Here is a 25,833-nt window from a genome sequence, read left to right on the forward strand (position 1 = left end):
TTTCTACCTGAGAGAAAGAAAAAAGTCTTATTACAGGATTTAGTCATGTTTTGCAGTGTTAGAGGCTGAAGGTGAATGGTTAAACTTTACAGCAAGTTCTACATTCAATTCCTCTCCTGCTGGTCACTGTTCTTCTTGTTTATCTCACTGCTCCTTTATTTTTTAATGCTAAGCAGATTTCTGTTTTATTACTTTATTACATTTTCCCCCACCTCCAATAAAGCGGTGCCGTTGGAGGGTGTCAGAGAGCTTCTTTTTAACAGCTCCACACGAAGCGCATCTGGATAGAGGTGACTCATTCCTCACTTTTTAAACGTTCCACTTTCTGCTGCCATGGCAACTGCTGCATGTTTGGCAGGAGAGCGTTTGGAGGCGGGAGGGGAGCCGGGGGAGAGCAGGAATGAGGGGGGTGGGGCCGCTCTCTGGCCCCCGTCCAGCGCAACCATACCGCAGAGCTGAAATGAGGTCTTTGGCAGCGCACCAGGTTCCCGAGAACAAAGATGTGCACTTCTAATGTTGGCGGCCGGGCTCGCTTGGCAACCCTCGCAGTTTCCCAGCAACCCTTTCCTTGGCCGCCAGCCACCCCTCCGCCCGGGAGCGGAGCGGATTAGAATAAAGAAAGCGACTTGTTTTTCTCCCGTCGTCTCCTCGAGCTGCCCCAATGACATCACCCCCCTCCTGACTCCAGATGCTAGCCGTCCAACAGCAGTTTTCTCTCTCCGTTTTTCTCTCTCTCTTCCATTTTGTAAAATCGGTCAAGGACATTTCAATCGAAGACGCCGCGTACAGGCACCTCCAGAAAGGTGTACCGTCGGCCATTTTGCAAATTTGTAAAATTGGTAATCCACACTGCCAGTTCTTTTTTTGGTCACGGAATTTGTTTCCCTGGGCCGTTTCTATGTCGCCTGAGCCAGAATCTGCACTGTAAGGTATCCAGCGTCGCCGCTTTTGTTCCTGAATAAAGCTGAGAGGCTTTTTCAAGGAAATATAATCTCTTTATTCTGTTAACGTGAATGTGCAGTCAACCCACGCCAGCATTTAATGATTTCTGTCATTGTGTGCGCCGCTAATGCAGGCCAGAGTTCCTGTTTGCAGAAAGTATATAGTACACACAGCGGCGGCCGTGCAGAGTCAGCTGTTTGTAGACAACGCCACTGCGGTGCGCAACCTCGGCGTGAAGTCCGTGTAAACGCCGCGTCTCCGTGAGGCGGCAGGGCGGCAGACGTTGGCGAGGTCAGGGAGAAAGGGCTGAGGGAGGGCGGTGGAGCCCACTCGGACCAGGAAACAGGTTTATTTTCCTGCGGAAGAGACCCGTGAAATACAACTTCCCGCCATTGGTGAGCGCCGCGCGGCGAGACCGCTGATGAAGAATAGTAACGCTGTAAACAGGATGTGGCCTCCACATTCAGGGCATCCTGACATGCATTACGTCTCCATGGTTACCCTTTCCTGTGCAAAAAATACAACCGTTTAAAAAAAAAAAAGGCAATATCATCATGAAGCAGCAGTACTAATAGGTAGTAAGGAGAAGACGGATGTGTTGTCCTGCAAACTGCAGGCCACACCGCAGAGGGAACTGCCATTTTGAAATTACTTTTTGTCTTTTTGTTTGCCCAGTACTATCCATAGACAATATGAAGTGCTCCTGCTTGCTCAAACTAAACGTTTCATTTCCTGGTACACTTCCAAACTAAGCGCCCATACACACACACACACACACACACATACAAACACAGAGCATATGATTAACCTGGGTGTGGACACAGTGCAGGGAATTCAATTACAGTAAATATATGCCTTCTTTCATGTTGTGCAAAGTTTGGCTACAGCAGCAAATTTAGCATGAAGTTGATACTGGAACGCAAGTTCGAGAGCAACAGCCAAAAATACAAGTTTAAAGGGCAGGCCCTATCAAAGAGGGCATTAGTGACTTCTTAAAAACAACAGATACTATGTATTGGCTGTTTTTGTTGTTGCTAAATTACATCATTCATTTCCACAAAAAATAAATTATGACCTATTTTCATAGCATACACATTAGTCACCAAGGCCTTGCATTCAGGTCTTGGACCATTTTAAACAGAAATGGATTATGGTTATATTTCAGGCCTTTGGGACAGAGGGTTAAAGGACAGAAATTCAGCAGATTACTTTTCTAAAAAATCTTTTCAGTTAAAATGAAGGTTCAATAGTTCCAGAGTACAACTTCCTCAACAAACTTGTATTATATGATGACAATTACCTAACATCTTACAGTGGCTATTGTAATTGGAGACATTCAATGACTAATTACGTTATTAGCATTTTGCTCATGTTGCCTACTTCCTCCTGGAGCTTATCCACAGAGATAAGTCATTAGGTTCACGTGGAGCATTCTAACAGAGTATTCCAGGACAAATTGACTCAGACATGAATCACATCTGACAACTGTGCAAGCTCAGTATACCCAAAGCCAAGCTGATGTCCTTTTCCTTTGAGAGAACTGGCTGCATTGCGCTGGCCAAGTCGTAAAACACCGCACGCAAGTGAGTATCTCTGCAATTTACCCAGAGCAGGTCCACTAAACTTTTAAAATTAAGCCCAAAGTACTTCATGTAAAGTTTAGCTGTCCATTTCAAACAGACCCAATGCAGTACCCTTCTGCTGCAGGGATGAGCCATTTGCATCTATGGCACTTTATAAAGCAGCTTTTGCAGTTTTAGTTGGTTATACATGCTATCATTACTTTCAACCTTTTGCCAAATAGAATAGGACAGAAAAAAACAGGAATTTGAATAAATGGGTGTTTTATGTTTGCATCATACCTGCTGACTGGGCTAGTCTGACTGTAGTTTTCCCCTTTTAGCGTCATCACTCTGATGTCCAGCCCTGTGAAATAAACGGAGCTGAATAAACTCTGGAAATAGACTGAGACAGAGACATGGAAAAGTAATTATATACAAATGTTATGACAGGCCAGCAATGCCAGCATACTGCATAAACCATTTCAGCTTTGGGCCGGCACACCGACACAGGAGGCCCCTGGACTGCTGTCAAAAGGCTTCCCAGTGCGCTGAAAGCAAAATGGAAAACATTTGCTTCTTTATTTATTTATATACTTCTTCAGGATTTCAGATAAAATAGACATATTTGGCAAGTATGTTTTGCACATATTTGGTAATATTATGATCACTGTGAGTTATTTCAACTGTATATTGTTCAGTATGACATATAACATACTCTTTTCAATCCACATACTCTTCACACACTGTATGTGTGTGTTACAAACCCTCTTACACCTCGTCAGCAAGAAAACAACTTTACGGAGAGAGGAGTGATCATTCAGAGGGCGGCCATTTTGCGGGGCTCGAGGTTGAATGTGCTTGGCAACCCAGGCCTGCGTCCAGGAAGTGTGTTGTTGTGCAATTGGGTTTGGGTAATCCGCGGGCTGCCCGCGCCAGAAATAGGCCGCGGTGCAGAAGCCGGAGAGGGCAGCCGTGCGAGGGGGATGTTCTGACTCACCTAAGAGCCTTATATGTGCACAGAGCGATGAGGAGGAAGCCCATTAGACGATACGGCTTGGCTCGCGTCCCTCAGCGCTGACACCACCGCCGCCCCGCAGCGTCGGAGCGCGTTACGCTCCTGCTGACCCCCTCGTCCTTTCTGTTGTTGCCGTTTGTTTGCTGGAATCGCGGAAGGAGGCCCAATTAACCGGAGATAAAAATAAAGTGTGTCTTGTGAGCGTTGCGTCAGAAGGGAAGTGAAATGAGCCGTCTCTCGCTGCAGAGGAATTCTGGGTATTCAGGGTTTAGTTTAGCGCTGCATTAAGGCCGTGTCAAGAGGAACACACCATCACTCCTTTGCCCTGAAACGGCCTTTCGGTAAAGTGCTGGACTTAAGAAATGGGAAATCGCCTTAACAACCCGTAAATCCTCCAGCCCGTCTGGCTGTGGAGTGACCCCTTCCACATTACACAACGCTTTTACTGTACTTCTCTACTACATGTGATAAGATATTCACATATCTCAAAACTAAACACTGGGATCATTATAGAGAATTGTTGGATTGTAGTTTCAAAAAGCCAATCTTGCTCCTGTGTCTGGTTCTAGCGTAGACTAAACACAGATGTCCGTACTAGAAAGGCACGTAACCGGGGGGAAATGAAGACATGACCATGTGGCGTTGAATGATACAGTCCAGTAAGCTGCAGAAGGGGCTAGATTGTAGAAGAGGTGATTATGCATCTCGCCTGTCAAAACAGAGACTGGGCAACCTGGTTTAGTGAAGTACTGATCCTGGACATGGATGTAGTGAGCAGGTCACTATGAACACAAGGGCCCAGTATTCTACAAAATGGCCGCACTTAGTCTGGTCAGTACAAATATAGCTGTATAAACTTGTTTGTTTTTCAGATTGAGACAAAATCGTAAGAAAAACATTGGTCTTAACACCGCAAAACTCTAGGTATGAGCTCCTGATTACCTTTTCTATGTCACAGAAATGTGGGCACTGTCGGCTTGAATTTGTCAGGTGTGAGAGGTCTTGCAAGTGGATTCTGTGTTTTAATTCCCTTTGATGGATCAATATGACATTTTTATGATCAGGTCAAGACCCCATATAGTCTGCTCTATCATCTGATCGGTTGTCATAGCCTTACCACTCAAAGTATGAGAGGGCATCCAAGCTCCCAAAGTCATTACCCATGAGAAAATCTTATATAACTTAAGCCCGCCCTTAGTTATGTCAGTACAAATATAGCAATGACGGCCCATTATTCTACAAAATGGCCGCCCTTTGTCCGTTCAGTACGAATATAGCAATGATGACCCAATATTTTACAAAATGGCTGCCCTTAGTCCAGTTAGTACGAATATAGCAATGATAGCCCAGTATTCTACAAAATGGTGGCCCTTAGTCCAGTTAGTACGAATATAGCAATGACGACCCAGTATTTTACAAAATGGCCACCCGTAGTCCAGTTAGCACGAATATAGCAATGACGGCCAAGTATTCTACAAAATGGTGACCCTAGCAGAGATGGAACTTTGGACGACTGGAACTCTGCTCCGATTTGGAACTTGGGTCCTGGCACAAAGCTGTTTAACAATCTTTCACTGAGTCTCACGTGTCTGAAAAATCTGGGACAGCGGACAACCCCACCCCCCCATCACAGACCACGCCCCGGCTGGCCCAGCTTCGGCGGGGTCCCCAGACATGCCTTGTCCTGCAGCTGCTGCCTGTGGACTCGCGGTCGTCTGCCAGTCTTTACCCAGCAAACACGCTCTCCTCGCCCACCCCTCACAGCCCTGTGCTCAAACCATACGGTTCAGCGTGGAGTCACACCAACATGCTTCCTGTATGCAAAGCTCCATGTGCGTACAGAAACCCCCTATCGAGTCTGTGCTGCATTATTTGTGTGTGTGTGTATGTGTGTGAGTGTGTATGTGTGAGTGTGTGTGTGTGTGTGTGTGTGTGTGTGAGTGTGTGAGTGTGTGTGTGAGTGTGTGTGTGTGTGTGTGTGTGTGTGTGTGTGTGTGTGTGTGAGTGTGTGTGTGTGTGTGTGTGTGAGTGTGTGAGTGTGTGTGTGTGTGTGTGTGTGTGTGAGTGTGTGTGTGTGTGAGTGTGTGCGTGCGTGCGTGCGTGCGTGCGTGCGTGCGTGCGTGTGTTTTTTATGGCTCTATTTATACATTTGCTTGCAATTTAGTATACAACTTTTAATTACACTGCAATGGAGTTGGGGGAGAAAAGAGAAAATGGAAAACTAAAATATTAAATATTGGTACTCAGAGTCATTGCAGTAAATTAGACTGATGCATGTAAAGGACTTGATTTCCAATCACTCAATTCCTTTAAACCCTAAAAGCAGAAGAAAAATCACAACTGTATACAAATGCTTCGTCTTTGAAAAGCAATTTGAATCTACCTCTGCATTTCAGTATTTTGCCCTGAAAACAGTTACAACAGCACAAGATAAGATAATGTGAATGTCGTCCTGCAAGATTTACTGCCTGTCCTCCAAAACTGGTTTAACTGCCAATTTTTGTTTATTGTAAAAAGGCGAAGGATTTCTTCATATTTTGATTAAAGTAACAGCAGATAAAGTTAGCCTAATTGTCCCAATGTTAGGTTTAATTTAAGGTAGGCTGACATGTGCTTGGTCTGGATGTGGCTCCATTGCTCATTGCGTTATTTCACACTGAATATGTGCGCAGGACGTTCTAAACATGGTAAGTCACAGGTTAAGCTTTCAATTCGATACTCCTCACCAAACGCACAGCAGAAACTGAATTCAAATGCGCATGTCCGTGTTCCTTGGCCGTGAGCCAAAAGCTTTTAGCTGTTTGTTGTTCTGGGGATGGGCGAGGTGAACTGCGGCTACGTGACTAAACGTCTTACTTCCTCTTTCAAACGTCGTCACAAGGACTTGCAAAAACAAATCTTGCTTTGTGTCTGCACATTTTAGACGCATTGCCTCACCAGAAGAGACCCAGATAAATTGTAGCCTGCGCGATTAAAATAAATAGGCTACAGTTGAAGAAGGGAATGGGTTTTTTTATTATTATTTTTTATTCCTGCCCCTAATTCAATTTCAACGTAAAACGACACAACAGTATAAGATAGGATAGAATGTCTGCGGAATAACAAGAGAATGGAGAGCAGACGGGTTATTTGCACAAGCCGTAAATGCCAGGGATTCAACTGGCAGTTCGATTGTTTTAACAGTTGTTTACATGCATTATAATTTAAACACATTCAATGTAGCCCACGTTGTGTGTCTCAGTTCAGCCACCTCCAAATATCCGTTTGCCTTTTGCATGGCAGCAACATTTCAAACACGGAAACAGTTTGTTTACACGTGCTCATGCGTTGTCCGCGGTTTTGCGATGAAATTGTGATCTCGACACTTTCATTTCTGGAAGAGTTGTTTTTATTTTTTGTACATTTGACTGAGTGGTTGTAAGCGAGTTGTGTTTTTAAAAACACCATCCAAGTACTAATTTTAAAGCGATACCATCAAAGTTAAATCAGTTTAAGGAAGAACAGGGTTAAATCCACCGATAACTCACCTGTGCCTGTATTAGGCTATACATCGCAAGTAGCCTATAGTTAGTGTTATTTGGCAATTAAAACGTTCTGTCTTCAAAAACCTAATGCGGAACTTTGGTCTGCACACTGACGCGGGGGTTTGAGAGTCATGTTACTATGCTTGATCTGGAAATCCCCGTGCCATACGCGAATATTTGGTCGTATTGCCTGTTGTGCAACTTTCTGTCTAATTTGATGAACATTTTAAAGTTATTGACGATTAATTATTTACGCGGCATCTCCAACCAGGGTGCGAAAACAGTTGTTATACTTAACAACTTATAGTATATAATACTTGCTGATTATTACATAGCGCCGATTTTTTTACGGTAGCCGAAAAATGAATGCCCATTTGTGTTATGACGACGACTGTTTTACAAACATTTGAAGAGCTTAGACCCTCTCTACTGCAGAATTAAATGTTAGGTCACTCAAATAATGTGAATTCTCACATTGACTTGTTTAAACTTACGCCGCATTGCGCGGCCAAAAAAACGTGGCTTGTGGAAACAACAAAGCTAAAATGTGTCTACGCATACGAAATCTCCTTGTCTCGTGAGAATTAATAAAGAATACTTCAATCTTGCCATATCTCTGCATCAACACATTGTGTATGGTTGACATGCAGTATAATACGTGACGCTACGCTGGCATTCTGACTGGAATGTGGCATTGCAAAACGGGGCTCGAATTTACAGTCACGTATTAACTGAGCATGCGTGGAGTAGACTGGAAAAGGATGATGTTTGTGACGCCACCGACAGGCAGTGTCTGGTTGCTCAGAGTACATTAACACTTTGTTGTCGGGACAGTAACGTTTGACGATTTATAACAACGTATCTCCTGCTTTAGTACAACTAGCCTTCCTAATTTTGCCTAATAATGTCCATGCCCACAAGAACATTTGGGGATTTTCTCGTGGTCGCCAATATACATAATATCCTTCGAAGCACAAACGTAACTAAAATCGTAAAGAAAATGTTTAAAAAAAAAAATTCTGTGCATGCATATTATTTGTAAAATAAAATTCATATTAACATTTTGTGTCCCCAATTATTATTATTCTATGACAGTTGGCGACACTAACAGTCATTAGAAATCTGAAAGAATGGGGCAAAATAACCCTGGTATAGCCTACGTACGGCTTCTTGTATAAGTTGTATTCCTGGCACAAGTTCAATGAGATTTATTAAAAGGGGCAGAGACTATGAAAGAGCATGCGCTGGGAGGGAGGGGGGGGGGGGGGGGGGCTGTCGAAGAATGAAGAAAATAGAACCACAAGTTTAGTGTTCGCCGGTGACGTCACTGCTCCACATTGAGCTAGCAGAGTAGTAGTGAGTGAGTGAGGGAGATAGATAGAGGCGCGCGGTTGTAAAGTACACACTGCCATGAAGTTCTGTCGGTAACTCGATTGTTGTTGCTGCATTTAGGAGGGGAAATCTAAACAGCTGTTATTCTGGTATATTTTTGAGAGAATAACAATACATAAACTCTCCGGAAAAGATATTTCTACACTTTTTGGCGAGAGCGATGTCGTCCGCAGCAGTTGCTGCTTCGAGAAGGCAGTCCTGTTATTTATGTGACTTGCCCCGCATGCCATGGGCTATGATCTGGGATTTTACCGAGCCCGTCTGCAGGGGATGTGTTAACTACGAAGGAGCCGACCGTATCGAGTTTGTGATTGAAACCGCTCGGCAGCTAAAGCGCGCTCATGGCTTCCAGGAGGGGAGGTCTCCGGGGCCAGGGAAAGCGCAGCTCTCCGGGAAAGAGATTCAATCCCTCAACCATGCGGCTGGGGATCCCGTATCGCGGCCACCGCAGCCCCTGGATCGCTATCCGCTCACCTCCGATCGGCCGCCGAGACTGGGTCCAGAATTTCAGTCAGGACGGCAGGCTAACGGCATTCCTGTCCCGAACGGATTCCCTAAACCAGACGATCCCCCGGAGTTGAACCGACAGAGCCCCAACCCGCGCAGGGCTAGCACGGTCCCTCCAAATTTAGTGCCTTTGGTTAATGGGAACATTCCCCCTGTGCACGCGGTCAACGGCAGACCGCTGATACTCCCGTCCGGTCTAACGGCGCCGAGCCCGATGGAGCTCAGCAGCAAGCGGCCAGCCTCCGTCTCCAGCACGGAGCACGAAAGGGACGTAAAGGAGAAACACAGACCGGACAGCTTGACGCCGGAGATCGAGGGGCACAAGAACAGGACAGACGAGTGGATGAACAAGGGCAAAACAGTCAGGGATTTAATGGCGCTTCACACTTTCGACAGCAGGTTCAAGAAGGACCACGCAGCCATGCAGCAGAGGGCAATGGCATATGAAACAAGCGCCACACCTTCAAAACAAGGTAAATACTTAAGCGAAGGAGCAATTTCTTCTTTACGCTCCACATGTGCCGTTTTTAACATGACAAAATGCTTCTGAATGAGCGCGCATCATGAGTCCGTCGCTCTGCATCAAAGAGTAGGCTATGGCGAACTGAAATTCAGCCTGTCTGCGTAAACATCAACCCCCATATATGCCACACTTCTGACTACTGTATATGCTTTCTAGTTCAATTCCATTATTTTTCCAGTGATAAGGTGAAACTTGCTTTCCCAAGTCAGAAGCACATACGTGTTGCGTTTCCGCTTTAACCCAGTCCTCGCGTGTTGTTTAACTTCCCCTTTTTATCCCCAGACAGAGGAAAGCACCCCCGGACAAACATGAAGAGGAAAGCCTCGCCGGAGCCCGAAGGAGATGGCGCCCCTGTGAAGCTCAACGGCGAGGTTCAACAGTGGCTGCCTCCCCCAGCCGAGGTGCTGAAGATGTCGAACGCGCAGCCCCCAAACTTCGCCTCTCCGCCCTCCACGATATCCCCCCATTCCCGCACCACCCCTCCGGAGGCCGCGCAGAACGGCCAGTCCCCCATGGCGGCGCTCATCCTGGCGGCGGATAACGCCGGGGGAAACAGCTCGCCCAAGGACGCCAACCAGGTGCACTCCACCACGCGCAGGAACAGCAGCAGTCCCCTCTCGCCGTCGTCCATGAACCAGAGGCGGCTGGCGCAGAGGGACGCGGCCGGTGCGGGGACGCCGCACGTGCCGGGCATGGATCAGGTGCATGCGCAAAGCATTCCGGACTCCTCCGTACCTGGCAGCATACCCCTGTGCTGCACCTTGTGCCACGAGCGCTTAGAGGACACGCACTTCGTGCAGTGTCCGTCGGTTCCGTCGCATAAGTTCTGTTTCCCCTGCTCCAGGGAGAGCATCAAGCAGCAAGGGGCCACCGGGGAGGTGTATTGTCCGAGTGGAGAGAAGTGTCCCTTAGTGGGCTCAAACGTTCCGTGGGCTTTCATGCAAGGTGAAATAGCCACCATACTCGCGGGAGACGTGAAGGTAAAAAAAGAGAGGGACCCCTGATTTTATGATTTTTTTTTTTTGGAGAAAACAAAAATATATACATAAATATAAATCACATGCATACCATCCAAACAAAACTAACGGACTTGTATATATTGGACACAAGGGGAGTGTATACTTTGTAAACATGGCTGTATAATTTTTGATTTTTGAATACATTGTGTTTCTATATTTTTGAAGATAAAGGTATGTACTCATTATAATGGAATACTTTTCCTCCTTTTGTTGATGTTAAAAACGATTTCTTGATGTATTTTAGGTCTGGTGACCGTTCCCGTTAAATGTAGAATGTGACTAATGCTACTCTATGAGCACTTAGCAAAACTGAAATGCTTCTAGCTGTACTTGTATGCACTTGTTTAAAAATGCCAAATACAATTTCTGACCTTGTAATAATAACTACTGTCTATGCTTGCTTATTTATGTATTCACTGTAAAGTGGGACTTGTTTCTGAAATACCGGCATATGAAGCAATCGTAATACCTACCAGAAATACAGCCAGGAGAAGTAACGCTGGGGAGTTACCACATTGTTGCGTTGCAACAAATCTCACAGCACAGTTAAGGAAGGCAAGCTGTGTCATTTTACGCAATGCTTACGCGTTGGAAGAAAAGTGCCGTGCATGTGCAATTTGCTCGTGCAATTTTGGTGCAATTGAACGTCTCAGTATGCCTTGCATTGTTTGCAGAGGATTATCTCAAATCAGAACATGCCACTCCATGTATACATGGGTGCACTGACAACTCATAACTTGACTGGCTGGCATTCGAGTTATCTCAATGAGAATACTGGTGAATAACACGGTTGTCTTTTTTCACGCTGATGAATCAGTGATGGGTGTTGGCATTATCGGCTTGTTGACACACCCATATATGTTACTGTGTCAGGTAGGCTATGTCGTACAGTGAAGTGTCATTGCACACTTGCGTTGCTATGTTAATCTTCAGGTAAGAGTACCGAGTCAGCAGTTCGATTCAACATAACTCAGACCACGTCAGTTCGTTTCAAACAATCTGCGTGACAACTGCGAAACATTTGGCCGACCAATTGTGTTACTTCCATGCGTCAGAATATGCCAATAACATAAGCCAATATATAATACTTAATATACAATAGCATAACATATAATGACATTCCATGTAACATTAACTGCATTTTTGTGTAGACACGTACATCACAACTTGAGCAATGCAGGCATTTTTCCACAAAATGATAACGAATACCCCTATCTCAACAATTTAATGTAAGACCACTTCTCCACACAGCCTACGTCAGAAGAAGTGATTCAGCATTATTTTCGTTTGTCTAAGTATTGGCCTGTTTAAAAAAAATAGTCTGCAACCTAACCGAGCAAATGCATCTGAAATGTAAACCTATTTTACGATGTAATGGCAACTTCCATTTCCCAGGACAGCAACAAAACATTTTGCACCAAGGTCAGCTAAGCCTCCGCCATACCAGGGACATCTCATCCTCGCAAAAGCTCTTGTTACCTTGAACATGGTTTAACCTGTTACAAGAAACACTTTTCATGGCCATGCGAAGCACTAGGATCACAGAGAAATAAAACAACGAAATCACGTGCACGACGATGGAATTCCTGAGTCATGGACCCCCGTGCCCTTGTTCCTGCACAGCGGAAGCACGCGCCTTCTACCGTTCGAGACGGATCAGTGCATGGAATTATATGGCAGCAGTATGCACAATCCACTTTAATATGCATTAACTTCATTTATTTGACAATGTGGGTTCCAAGTTAACACCCTTCTGCAAAATGACGGTCATGTTGCTGCTAAATTCGAATACAATACCTGGGAAATGTATTGACTACTTTTTTTAATAGTCAGCAAATTCTTTACACCACTCAAAGCTTCCAGAATTGGTCATTTAAGTAATACGGCGCATTAAAGAACATCTATAAATGTATATCATAATTGTATAATTCATTGATTATCTACATTTGGTGAGCGTGTTTTTTGTTGTGATTCGCAAAAACAGTAAACCGTTGATACCATGTAACAATTTAACATGAACATGTTTGCAGCGTAATTTAACTTTCCGTTAAATTACTGTTAAAAATCTCTAAGCATGACTTTGTCAGGGGAAAAAAATTGACGACAGGTCTTATGAGATGACTTCTGTGTGCAAATATTTATTTGGATCACAGAGGAACTGTTCCCCGCCAGACTCCGCAGCTGCCTCATAATATTCCAACCGAGAAAGCTACTTTCTGTCGCGGAAACTCAGCACCTCCGGCAGAGAAAATACAAGCCGCCATAGATTAATGGGTCAGCACACATTACGTGGCAGAGTCGAAAAGGATCACACAGCCTGCCTTCTCACTCCACATCTTTCCTATTTCCTTAGGGTTTTCGGGTGATCGTAAATCAACGAGGAAGTCCACCTATCCACTGGCATTCTCAGGCTTCCACTTGTTCACCATAACACTTGATTTATTTATTTATTTAATATGTATTTCATTTCATTTCAACGGTACATGTAAAGGTACACGTCAAAGAGTGAAACAGTACATATCTTCAGCATTGATTGTGCAGCCTTCGGACCTGTATGTAAGCATGAGCAGCCATATTAAACCATTCATTAAATAAGTAACTTATTCAGAGCATTCAAGCACAGGCACGTTGCGCTTAGGCTTAGAAGTGCAAGCAGTATCATGACAAGAATGTAGGACGCCATGTGCATTTAGCATTATGCTGCCATGTGAAACCCTTCCGAGAATTTTGTAAACAGATACCGTGGTTACGCTCTGTTAACTCTTTCGGAGCACTCTTTCAGCCACGCAGGGTGCGTTCATGCTTCTTTCAACAGTGGAATGTTCTGGTTCCTCTTCACATAGACACACACCCATTCCATTTCGCGTGTTTAGGGAATTGAGAAAAACAGGTCTGGATAGGTAGGTGTTTTCACACAGCTCTTGATTTATGTCTCCCATGTTGACTTAAGCGCACTTTACTTTCTAAACGCCTCTGCCACGCGGATAAATGAAAGAAGTACGGTTCTGTCCCCGCTCGCATCCCACCTGGCCCGCTCTCGCGCTTGCACAATGTTTTGCTTCATTTCCTGAGCGCAGTAGCTCTCGGGCTGCCAGAAATGTGGGCATTTTCGTGTTCTTGCTTTCCAGATCACCTGAGAGTCTTGTGTAACAGTCGCCCCCGCACAGGCTGTTCACGGAGTTGCTGTATCAAGACTCATCATTCCGTTCGGTGGCGGCAAACTTCGTTGAAATATGAGGCTCCGAAGTGTGTAGCGCTCCACTGCAGTGCGTCTATGTGGCTAAAAACGTGTTTACACGCATGCGCAATCTTTAAATGTAATCTTTTTTTTGTTTTGTTTTCTTTGCAAGGAGGTTTATAGCAATTATTTTTTCCAACAATCATGTTTTTAGAATGGCAGTTGCCCTCATGCAGCTATATATATATATGCATATATTTAAAACGGAGGTGAAGATTGTGACTCATAGGGGTAATGCAACGTCTCCCACTCAATACGACCGACTGGGTTCAACCAGATGAGACAAGGGCGGCGAGCCATGCGCTAACAGCAGCTTGCCACGTCAGCGGATTTCAGTTATTTCGCCTGGGGGGCTCCCGCTCCGGTTCTCGTTTTGTGTTTTGTGTGCCTGGCCTTGAGACAAGAGAGAACCACCTCTTTCCACATTCCGCAGCTTAGCGGCCCCAGTCAAAGGAAAACACCAAAAGAAACCGGGGGGAGACGGAGGACCGGGAGGCCTTCGCTATAATTAGACAGAGAACAGGCGAGCAGCAGCTGCCATTCATCATCCGAGCCGCCAGCTCCAAGAAAGGAATTTGTGCTCTGTTGATTCAAAGTCTTTATCTGGAAAGGGTTATGTTGAACCAAATATAGTGACCGTAGATCTCGGATATGTCATAACAGGGCTCAGTTGCCTGGTTACCTTTTAGGACTGGAAGCGCTGGGTATCTGGATACAGCGAATCCGTCTAAAAATAGGCGACATCAATCATCGCTAACTGGACCGCGTTCCCTGGCTTTTATTCTGTTGCTGCTGCTGCATGGTAATTACAGAGCAGGAAGCAGCATTGTGAAGCGGGAGGACAGCAAAGGGAGTAGTTGCAGCAGTATCCCTCTGCAGTGGGCTACACGTCTCTCCGTGCTATTCTAGCTACATTTTTGCTTCCTCCTCTCTCTCCAGTGGTTTGCATTTCTGAAAACCACTGGAATGATTAATACTTATTCCATCCACGCGCAGCAGTCTTATTCACGCATTCAGACGTGTCACCGATTAGTAGATTTGTGGCGATTATTTGCTGTGACGTCAGCAGCGTTCGAAACTGGATGGGTGCCAGTGAATTACTGTATGTAATTATTTGCGTAACTTCTGCTCATATAAATAGTGACACTGTAATAAAGCTCATGGGAGGTTCCTTTAAACTCAAATAAGGTCATGTTAAAAGGGTAAATAAACATTGATGTCAGTCCCTTCCCACAGAATGAGCAATGGCATTGCAGCTATAAAGAGATGGATCCTAGCCACCGCTCTTCCGATGATTGATTACGGTGATGTCCTAAACATGAAGGCGAAAACACTGGGGGGTTTTCCAGACCAGGCTTGATAAGGTACAAGATACTATTTAGCCTTTAACAAACTAGGCAAACTAAGCAGTATGTACACTTTAGTGGTAGGAAAAGGCGAGCATTGCTGGGCTGAATGGCCCGTTTGTCATTATGTGATGTAGACGCCTCAGCTTCTACACTGCAGGCTGTGACACGGTGCGTCATTTCCTTATGCCGTCACATTGCAGTCTTTGTATGAGAGGGCCGGCCTGCCTTCTTTAATTCACCGTAGATGGTTTCATCAGTACATTTTCATTTACAAAGCCATTCTAGGGCAACTCCCTCGCTATCTTTAGCCCTTTTGACTGTTAACTGCACTCTCCCTTTCTCAGAATTAGGAGAGATGGCTTTTGCTCATTATGCCCCATGGCCCTGGAAACCGCTCTAGCAGGGCATTATACTGGACTACTTCCTTTTGGATGATTCTGTGATGATATTTGGTACCTTGTGGTGTTTGTAATTGTTTTACCTGATACATATAATGGATAATTTGTGGGTTTATTGATGTCGTTTGTGTATGGCGTTTGACTGTACGTGTAAACTGACTGCTTGATGCTTCTCTTGACCAGGGCTCTCTTGAAAAAGATGATATTTCAGTGCGTCTCACCTGGTAAAATAAAGGAGAAACCACAATAATAAATAAAAACATTTCAGTGGTGAACTATGATGTGATGTCCCCATCATTCAGTGAGAGACTTGGGGAACCAATAGCAATTGCTTGCATAACTAGAGAATCATACAAATAATTCAGAACAGAAGGATATTAATTGCTGTTTTAAGAACCTTAAAACATAGTCATTTATTTTTTCCTATATCATTTTAAAACGCTTCATATATTTAAGTGTACTCTTTGCATCTGTTTGCTTTTTCCTGTACTTCCAATGAAAACACTCTTTAATTAAAGCCCACCTGAGAGATTATCATTACGTTTTCTGTTCCACAGGGGTGGGATGTTGTATGGTGTCTGGATTAACTTTCAAAGGTTTGTATTTTTGAGTTTCGCGACTTTGAAACTGGAATCCGGTCTCAGGAAGAGAGATATCAGACTCCAGCTTTCAAGTAGATCCTTCTTGTCTGTAAGTTAGCTGCAATAGAAGTGTCCCCACCGCTCAGCGCTTTTGTTCAGAGCTTGCGGTATTAGCTCTGTCTCGTGTAGCGTTTGTGCTGCCTCCTCGTGATCGATGAACGCCAAGTTTGTAATTAATGAAATGGTCGGCCCTAAGCCTGAAGAATTTACAGCTCTATTGACTTTATTTGTTATTGTGCGCTGATCTTCTGTTGAGATGGCAAATGTTTGATTTCTGTAGCGTAGTGCTTTTCGTTGTAAACTGAAGAAAGCTTTTAAGCTTTGGCCACCTTGTTTGCTTTATCGAAGATCGCAGTTGACCTTCCGATGTTTAACCAAGACACCAACAGTCATTGGTTGTAGTTTTTTTTGACACTACAAAATGATCATAAAAATGAAAGATCGTAATGGAGTAACTACGGATGGCACTACTGCTTATGAGGATGTGTCCACACTTGACGTTTTAAGGTTAAGGTACATGACTGTCACCCGCAAGGTCGGTGGTTCAACCCCAGGCGTAGCCACAATAAGATCCGCACAGCCGTTGGGCCCTTGAGCAAGGCCCTTAACCCTGCATTGCTCCAGGGGAGGATTGTCTCCTGCTTAGTCTAATCAACTGTACGTCGCTTTGGATAAGAGCATCTGCCAAATGCCATTAATGTAGTGTAATGTTGTCAGAGTTGTCAATGCATGCTACAGCTTGCCGCATACATTTTTGGGGTGTTCAAGTCTAGGCTTCACGCAGTACTGGATACTGCCTCGCTGGGCTCAATGGATTGTTCTCATCATGGTGGTTTCATCAAGTCAAAGTCAATCCCATCACCTTATACATACACTCAGTGAGCACCTTATTAGGCATTTATTAGACTTGTTGGTCTTCTGCTGCTGTAGCCCATCCACTTTAACACGTTGTGTGTTCAGAGATGCTTTTCTGCATAGCACGGTTATATCAGTTTCGCTGAACCCGTTGTGACTATCTGAGCCTAATGTGTTCTGTGGGCTACTGCTGCAGTTGACCGCAATAGTCCCCATTAACCATCCAACCATTCAGGTAACTAGACTTGTTCATTTTCCTACTGCCCTAGTGAAATATTCAAATATTGGCATGGCATGTCATATGCAACTAATTCTGCACACACCCATGGCGAGTTTTCAAATAATAAATGGTAAGTCGTAGAGAAAATATGAAAAGAATTTAATTACTGTTATGGCACAAATAATAATGACACAGCATAGTAAGCATGGTTTAAAGAAAGAGGGAATTATGGGATTTATTTTGGGGATATGTGTGCTATTTTCTGATTAGTAACCAAAGTAATTACAAGGCCTATGTGACTAAATATTCCTCTGTGACAACTGGCAGTATTTTTACATTTTGTTTACATTTTGTAGTGTTTGTCTCATGATTAGTCATACAAGAAAATTGAGATCCACCATAGTGAGGCTATTTATATAGAGTCAATTCAAGTTAATCTGTTAAAATGAAAATCTTATTTCCGTGTCATCATACTGCAAGGATCATACCAATTCCATGGTTGGCATAGATTCTTGATTTTATTAATTTATTAATAACATTTTATTTATTAATTTACTTTAGCAATTTACTTAAATGTTTTCCTTGTCTTTTTTATGGTTATTAGGTCCACAGAGCTGCGTGAAATTAAGTATGAATGAAAGCCGATTCCTCTGCACTATAGGGACCGTGACTCAATCACCAATCACTACTGGGCTACAGTGGTCGGCATGGACACAGACTCACCAATCACTGGGCCTGAGAGGTAGGGAAGGACAGTTGCCCTTTTCCTGAGTTGGAATCTTGGGGTAGAAGGTTACCAGGGCCAGCTGGAGTCATGTGACTACGCACACACCAATCACTCTCTGCCTCTGGAATGAGCTCCCTTGTGTGTTTCTCACATACACACGTCACGTGTCTTGTTCTGCTCTGTAACACATGGAAACACTTTAAGCCTTTCCGGCAGCCTTAGCTTTTGTGGAATCATCCTTTAGATTGCATAACCGGGGTAATGGCATCATTAAGACTCTGAAAACGCAGCCAGTGGGTGGCCCCGCGTCTGGTAATGGGAAACAGAATAAATTAGCTCTGGGTTGTTATCTCTTAATGTCATTTTTCTGTGGGCGATCAGCACTTTTAACAGTTACCTCACTGCAACACCACTGCGTCGCACGGGGAACTCAGAGAGGATATGACTCTTCTGTGAGAGCCCACACTGCCTCTGTGCCCTCTCCCACTCCAGAGGAGGTCTGGCTTCATACAGAGTCGGGTTTCGTACCAGATTACTTTCTCCAAGGTTGATTTTAGTGTCTGTATATGTGTTTGCAGTGACTTAATAATGAATCTATTCACTCTGCAGAAACACTCACTCCAAAGGTTGACAGGCACTTATTGCTGGAATATCTGTTGGTTGACAGTGTTTTACTAGACACAGAGCCATTGACGATACATCACATTAAATTACATTAATGGCATTTGGCAGACGCTCTTATCCAGAGCAACGTACAGTTGATTAGACTAAGCAGGAGACTATTCTCCCTTGGAGCACTGCAGAGTTAAGGGCCTTGCCCAGGAACCACAAAACTTGCGGGCCTCAGTCATGTACCTTAAACACTAGGCTACAGGTTGCCTACACAAATGTAAATGTCTTAAATCAATCTAGAAAACTGACAAGAGACATTTACTTCTATGCACTGTGAGCTGAGCTAAATAGCCACTCAGGCTGGTTGGACTATATTGTCTCAAATGTGCAAACAGTTGTTGCCGTTATGGCCAGGAGTTCATAAACATGCAAAAAAACTACAACCAGTGACATCTTCTTCTGGGACCTATCATGTCTATCACCAGTAAACAGACAAAATGTCTGTGTGTACTTGTTCATCGGCTTTATATTTCTAGTGAAAACTATCTTTACGTTTGGAGATTTATGCAACATCTTCTAAAATAGGTAGGTACCTAACTCACTAGGCGCAAAGAAAATTGCAATTGAGTTTATTGTTTTTTGAGAACTCTTTCCATCCTGTTAGTGAACCCCAATGTCCTCTCTTTGGTCAGAGGCATGGGCAGGGCCCAAATGCCCAGGGTCTAAAGCTAATTTGTATCCCCGTTCATCCTGGAAAGAGATCATTTGAAAGGCAAGCGGACAATTAGTCCTAATTTCTCCCAGATTGGCAGCATGGGCTGAATTGACCGTTATGGGGATCAGGAGGCCTTAGTGCCTTGCTGCTTAATTGCTGCATACAGAACCGTCTGTTGATCTTGGTAGCTTATCTCCTGGCAGGTTACAAGATATCATTGCATTATTGCTGACTGTCTTAGTTCAAGACTCAATGTATCAAGGTCGTTATCCTTTGAAGAAGAATGCATGTCTCAACAGCTCAGCACAAACAACACAGAAGTGTACATTGCATTGCAGCAAATGTGCACAGAGATGGAGTTAAGATGGATGTGCTGAAACAAAGCCATAGCTGTGAATCTTGCCAAGGTGAACAGGGCACCAATCCCTCAGCTGAGCAATAAATTCAAGCCTCATGAAGCTTCTAAACGTGAGTAGAGACAGATAAATAGTGGGACCTGTGGCAGCCATACATGCCCAAACTATACCACCCCCACCACCAAGTTTTACAGATGAGGGGGGGTGCTTTGGTTCTTGGGCAGTTCCTTTTAGTCTTTTTAGTCCACAGTTTGCTATTGCCATCAGTCTGATACATCTTGGTCTCATCTGCCCTCAAGACCTTTTTCCAGAACTCCAGTACTTTTAGGTACTACTTACTGTAACCTGGACATCCTGTTTCTGCAGGCAGCAAGTGGTTTGCATCTTGCAGTGTAGCGGCTGTAGTTTTCATGGTTTCTACATGGTGAAACCATGTAAAAGTATCCTTTAATAAAAAAAGCTAAAAGCTGAGGCTCTGCACTTTAGCCTACAGGTAATATCAGTTGTATTGTCTGTGTGTTGCATTTCCATGTAATCATGCCAAACGCTCAGTGAGCAGTGCCCAGCAGAGGGGGAGAGCTGTGGGTGTATCTATGTTTGGACTGCCTCTGCTTGGATACCTCAGCCAGCTATAAACCTGCAGATACTCTCAGTATCAGCCGAAAGGAGAACCGGACCGGCGTTCATCTGAGCCCAAACAGCTCATATGCACTTTAATTTTAGACCCAGGAGGGGGAATAAGGTCATGGCAAGTCTGAACCAAGAACACACAAGAACATACTATATGAATAAATTAAAAAAAAAAAACATTCAATTAGACAATACACACTCAGGGAGCACTTTATTAGGTATTTATTAGACTCATTTGTTTGACCTATTTTTTAAGTCTTCTGCTGCTGTAGACTGTCCACATAGATGTTGATGCGTTCTGTGTTCAGAGATGCTCTTCTGCATACCACATACCACCAATGTGTGTCAGCTTCGACCAGTCTGGCCCTTCTCCTCTGACCTCTCTCATTAACAACGCAATTCTGCCCACAAAACTGCTGCTCACTGGATGCACCATTCTTGAGACTATTGTGCGTGAAAATATTTGCATTAACAAGCTAGATGCCCTGTCCCAGGAATCAGACCCTCTGTCCTTTCAGCCCAGAGGCCAGCCCAAACAACATCAGCTCCTGTTTATACACCGTTCTGCAATTCTGCACAACTCGCCAAGTCTTGGATTATTTCCCACTTCCTGCTAAGTAAAAGAGACAGTGTCCACTTTCTGAGTCACCGCTGCGCGTGCACGTGCATTTATGGTACCTACACATTCCTAAATTCCTACCTGAGCTCATTTATTCTGCAAATCAGTGAAAACAGGCACAAAAAAAAAAAAAATGTTTGAAAAAAATACAAACTATTTCCTATTTGTGGACTGCACTTCTCCCGAGTTGACAACACACTAAATGCTGAGATGCAAATGAGAAGGGGGAAAAAAAAAACACCGACGACATATTTTCGTGAGGAGGCGTGATTAATGCTCCGCCGGCGTCTATATTTAGCGAGCCGCCGTATCGGGCGGATCCGCGGGGCGGGGGAGCGGGATCGGCACTCGCGTGATGGATGAAATCACGGCAAACTACCGGGGACAGCTGCTTATCTGAGCCAAAGGAGAAGGGGAAAAGCACCATAATAGGAAAACAAATGAGATATCATTGCTCCTTCATCTCTCTCCCTCTGTTTTCATCCGCTTATGCAAGTCACACCTATCTCCTTCCCCCCCTCTCTCTGTCTCTCTCTCTTTCCTCTCTCTGTCTCTCTTCCCCCCCCTCTCTCTGTGTCTCTCTCCCCCTCTCTCTCTCTCTTTCCCTGGTATTGCTGTGAATTGAGCCTGTGATATGGAAATGAGCTCTAGTTTGAGCCATGAAAACGAGGCTGTCTGCAGGCCCACAATGTTTTTCTTTCAGATCTTGGAGTGCTGCCAAAACTGCAAAAAACTGGAGCAAGTAGAGAGAGAGGGGGAGGGAGGGAGAGAGGGAGAGAGGGAGGGAGAGAGAGAGGGAGAGAGGGAGGGAGAGAGGGAGGGAGAGAGGGAGGGAGAGAGGGAGAGATGGGGAGGGAGAGAGAGAAAGCAGGTTTTTTTTACCCTCTGAAAAAAGAAGACGTGTAGTGATGAAAATAAATAATAACATAAGAAAGCTTCAGTATTTCCATACTAAAATGCGGGCGCTCATGTCAGGGAAATGTCTGGGGCATCGTAGGAAATTCAGGGGAGCTCTACCATATGCGGTAGCCCATATGTAATTACAGTCTTCTAGGGACCCAACATGAGCAAATATCCTGATTATCTTTCATATGGGGGTGTTCTGGCTTCATGTACACGCTGCACACCTGACCTTCCAATGTGCTTGTCCTCTAAGGCTAAAGTACAGGGAATTCATGCGCATTTCCTAAAAAATATATTTATCCTCAGTAGTGCAGAAATGGCCAAGTGGCACCATAGCAGTTACGGCTTGGACAGATCGTGATGTGATTTTTTTTGGCGTTGAAGGCATGTTCAGACATAGTAATTGGATATAACTGATGAGTACCCCTAACATTCCAACATGCTTAGTGCTGTGTTAAGAAAACATAAGATAAGCCGCATAGTTTAGATTGTTTTCAAGTATTTATAGAGGAACAAAGCTTTTTTTGTTTTACGTTATGGAATATCAAGATCATATGTCTATTATCATATGTCTATTACCATAGACGTTTTCAGAAATACGTGAAGACTCCATGATAGCCTGGTTATTCAGCATATAGTCTTGGTGCTATAAGGCATCTGAGGAGAAAATGTCAGCTTGAATGTTTGACATATTTACACACTGGTCTTATATGAAATTTGAGTGTATTTCATATGACTAACCAGACTTGTTTCATGAAGGTAATTCCCCAGAAAAGCTTCAGTTTGTATATATCACTTCATTTAGATATAAATGAGAAATAAAACCGTGAGGCACAGAGGTTGGAGATGCTGGCTGTGGTACCCTGCTGGCAGATATGCCAGCTTTACCAATTTGAACATTGAGCTGGCCAAGTTGATCATAACCTGGTCTAGCTGGGTATGGGCTGGTGAACCAGCTGGTGCTGGTAGCTTGTCTGAGCTAGTAGATGGTCAACCAGCTACCAGCTGTTTCAAAACATAGCTTGAGCTGGTCTGAACTGGTCAACCGGCTACACCACGTAGAGCTGGGAGCTGGTCTGAACTGGTCTGAACCGGTCAACCTGCTGTTTAAAACCAGCAGGGTTGTGCTCCTGGACCTCCATAAAAAGGGAAACTCTCAGTGATTGATCTCCTTCATCTACCTTTCAAAAAAAACAACACAACTTCCTACATTGAAATTTGTTTTCTGCCTGGAACTAGAAAAAGCCCTGTTTGTCCAGTGTGTAGATGGATGACTCAGCCTGCTCTCCGTATCCAGCGGATCTCATTAGGGACAGGCTAACTGAAGCAGCTGCATCATGGTAGGGTTGGGCATGGCTCATTTATTTTACTCACAGTTGTCAGCCATTCCATGGGACCATAATCACTATTGGTTCACTGTAGGGGATGCCTTACTGTGATGTGTGGTCTCATCTTCATACGACCATTAAGCAAGCAAAACAATGGGAGACACTTTGCTGACTCCTCTCTCCTTCCTGGGAATGTTTCCATTTACTCCCGTGTCATTTTCTGTGGCTGGCACTGTCACTGTCTGTATCCCACAATACAGACGCAGACACAGCACGTAAACACAGTGACTGACACACAGACACACACACAGCACGTAAACACAGTGACTGACACACAGACACACACACAGCACGTAAACACAGTGACTGACACACAAACACGCACAGCACGTAAACACAGTGACTGACACACAGACACACACAGCACGTAAATACAGTGACTGACACACAGACGCAGACACAGCACGTAAACACAGTGACTGACACACAGACACACACACAGCACGTACACACAGCAACTGACACACAAACACACACAGCACGTAAACACAGTGACTGACACACAAACACACACACAGTTGGGAATGTGAATGCGGTTTACATCTAGTTGTTCAGCAGATGCTCATATTCAGAGAATTGAGAATTAATTTTTCATCTTTTGGCCATTAAACCGAAAAAGGAAAAGACAGAAAAAAGGAACAAACAAAAATGCAGAATGTCGGGAAGCAGAGAATGCCTGTCTGCAAAACAATCTCTCAAGCCTTTTAGTCTTATATTACATTGCATTACATTACATTAATGGCATTTGGCAGACGTTCTTATCCAGAGTGACGTACAGTTGATTAGACTAAGCAGGAAACAATCCTCCCCTGGAGCAATGCAGGGTTAAGGGCCTTGCTCAAGGGCCCAACGGCTGTGATCTGTGGCAGATCCCGCCCCCATCTACCCTTGGCTTTTAATATTACAATTAAAATTCTTACTTCTATCACTTTTTTTTCGAAATAAGTCAAGGAGGTGAGCCATCCATTCATCCATCCATCCATCCATCCATCCATCTATTATCTGAACCCACTTATCCTGAACAGGGTCACAGGGGGGCTGGAGCCTATCCCAGCATACATTGGGCGAAAGGCAGGAACACACCCTGGACAGGTCGCCAGTCCATTGCAGGGCACACACACCATTCACTCACACACTCATATGGGCAATTTAGACTCTCCAATCAGTCTAACCTGCATGTCCTTTGACTGTGGGAGGAAACCGGAGTACCCGGAGGAAACCCACGCAAACACGGGGAGAACATGCAAACCCTGCACAGAGAGGCCCCGGCCGACGGGGATTCAAACCCAGGACCTCCTTGCTGTGAGGTGGCAGTGCTACCCACTGCACCATCCGCGCCGCCGGAGGTGAGCAGTTTGATGATTTTATTTCAAGATGGGCTAAGAAAAATTCACCTGTTATGCAAACAGTAACATAAAACAAGCAAATATTTTCTACTTAAGATAAAAAAATGTTTTTACTCTCATTATCATACTTTAAGACAGATTTATTTTGCGGTGCGTACACAAAGCTAACTTTGGAGCTATGTAAATCTATGAAGTGGAGCAATGCTTCGGATCCATCCGGATTTCACCTGTGGCATATTAATAGCTGCAGCTAGCTGCGGGTAATGATGGATCATTCTGCCGTTGTTCTCCCTCCTCCCTCAGATCCCTTTCTGTTTTTCTGTCGATGTGCATGCCCGTGTGATGAGTGGTTTTGCCGTTGTCTGGCGGGCAGGCCTTGTGTGGTCGTATTTATTCAGTGGCCCTAGAGCCACTCATTTATCAGATGTTTATTTAGATTAAAAAAGAGAACGCAACCCCCTCCCGCCTCCTACCCAACCCAATCCATAAATGAATCTGGTATGGCTTGGCACTGAGGCCCAGAGTGTGGGTGGCTTGAGTAAAAGAACATGACGATCCCTGATGGAAAATCTAGCAATGCCAGCTTGACCAGCTTGAAAATTGAAAATTGAAAACTGGTCATAAACTGGTCTGGCTGGGTATAAGCTGGTCAAACAGCTAGTTCTAGTAGCTTGTCTGAAGCTCAAGCTATTTTTTTCAAACAGCTGTTAGGCTACCGGTTGTTTCAAAACATAGCTTGAGCCATGTCTAGCTGATAGATGGTCTGAACTGGTCAACCAGCTAAACCATGTTGAGCTTGGAGCTGGTCTGAACTGGTGCATCAGCTACCAGCTTGTTTCAAAACCAAACTTGAGCTGGTTTTTTTCGGCAGGGATGTTGACGGTTGTTCTTTGGTGTGCACTCGGTCTGTCTCTTGAGTATGTGTGCCAAGGCGTGTAACGCTGGGGGGAGATTTGGAGGTCACTCCGCTTAGTTAATGAGAGCTGAACGTCTTAAAGTTGCCCGCTAAAAGGGGAACACCCTCATGATGTGAATACACCATTGTCAGAGAATTAGGTTAGAGGAAACCCCTGTGAGTAGACTCAGCTGGCCTGGGTCTGCTGCACTGCACTGCACAGGGTTGGGTGAGACATCAGACCGGCTGATATCCATTAGTGCCACACAGCAGCGCTAAGTGATATGTGCATGCCTATATTTTGTGATATATATACACACTACAGGCACATGCATGCAAGCATGCACACATTGACGCTCACACACACGCACACGCAAGCAAACGTGCACGTGCACAGTTGCACACAAACACAGGCACACACACGTGCGTGTGCGTGTGTGTGAGTAAGCATACATGC

General features: G+C 44.6%; 1 protein-coding gene and 1 long non-coding RNA gene across 2 annotated transcripts; one reads left to right on the top strand and one right to left on the bottom strand.

Annotated features, from left to right (window-relative positions):
• Positions 1-460: 460 nt before the first annotated feature.
• On the bottom strand, positions 461-3,739 carry LOC133118413 (uncharacterized). Its single transcript, XR_009706397.1, has 3 exons — positions 3,502-3,739; positions 2,805-3,052; positions 461-1,449 (listed from the first exon to the last, which is right to left on the bottom strand). It is a non-coding gene; the product is annotated as an uncharacterized LOC133118413 (long non-coding RNA).
• Positions 3,740-8,365: 4,626 nt separating this feature from the next.
• On the top strand, positions 8,366-10,868 carry LOC133118412 (interferon regulatory factor 2-binding protein 2-A-like). The gene is made up of 2 exons (XM_061228412.1): positions 8,366-9,415; positions 9,748-10,868. The coding sequence occupies exons 1-2, from the start codon at positions 8,596-8,598 to the stop codon at positions 10,467-10,469; spliced, it is 1,542 nt and encodes a 513-aa protein (XP_061084396.1). The 5' UTR covers positions 8,366-8,595; the 3' UTR covers positions 10,470-10,868.
• The last annotated feature ends 14,965 nt before the right edge of the window (positions 10,869-25,833 follow it).

Source organism: Conger conger, chromosome 18, assembly GCF_963514075.1.
Source record: "Conger conger chromosome 18, fConCon1.1, whole genome shotgun sequence".
Taxonomy (NCBI): domain Eukaryota; kingdom Metazoa; phylum Chordata; class Actinopteri; order Anguilliformes; family Congridae; genus Conger; species Conger conger.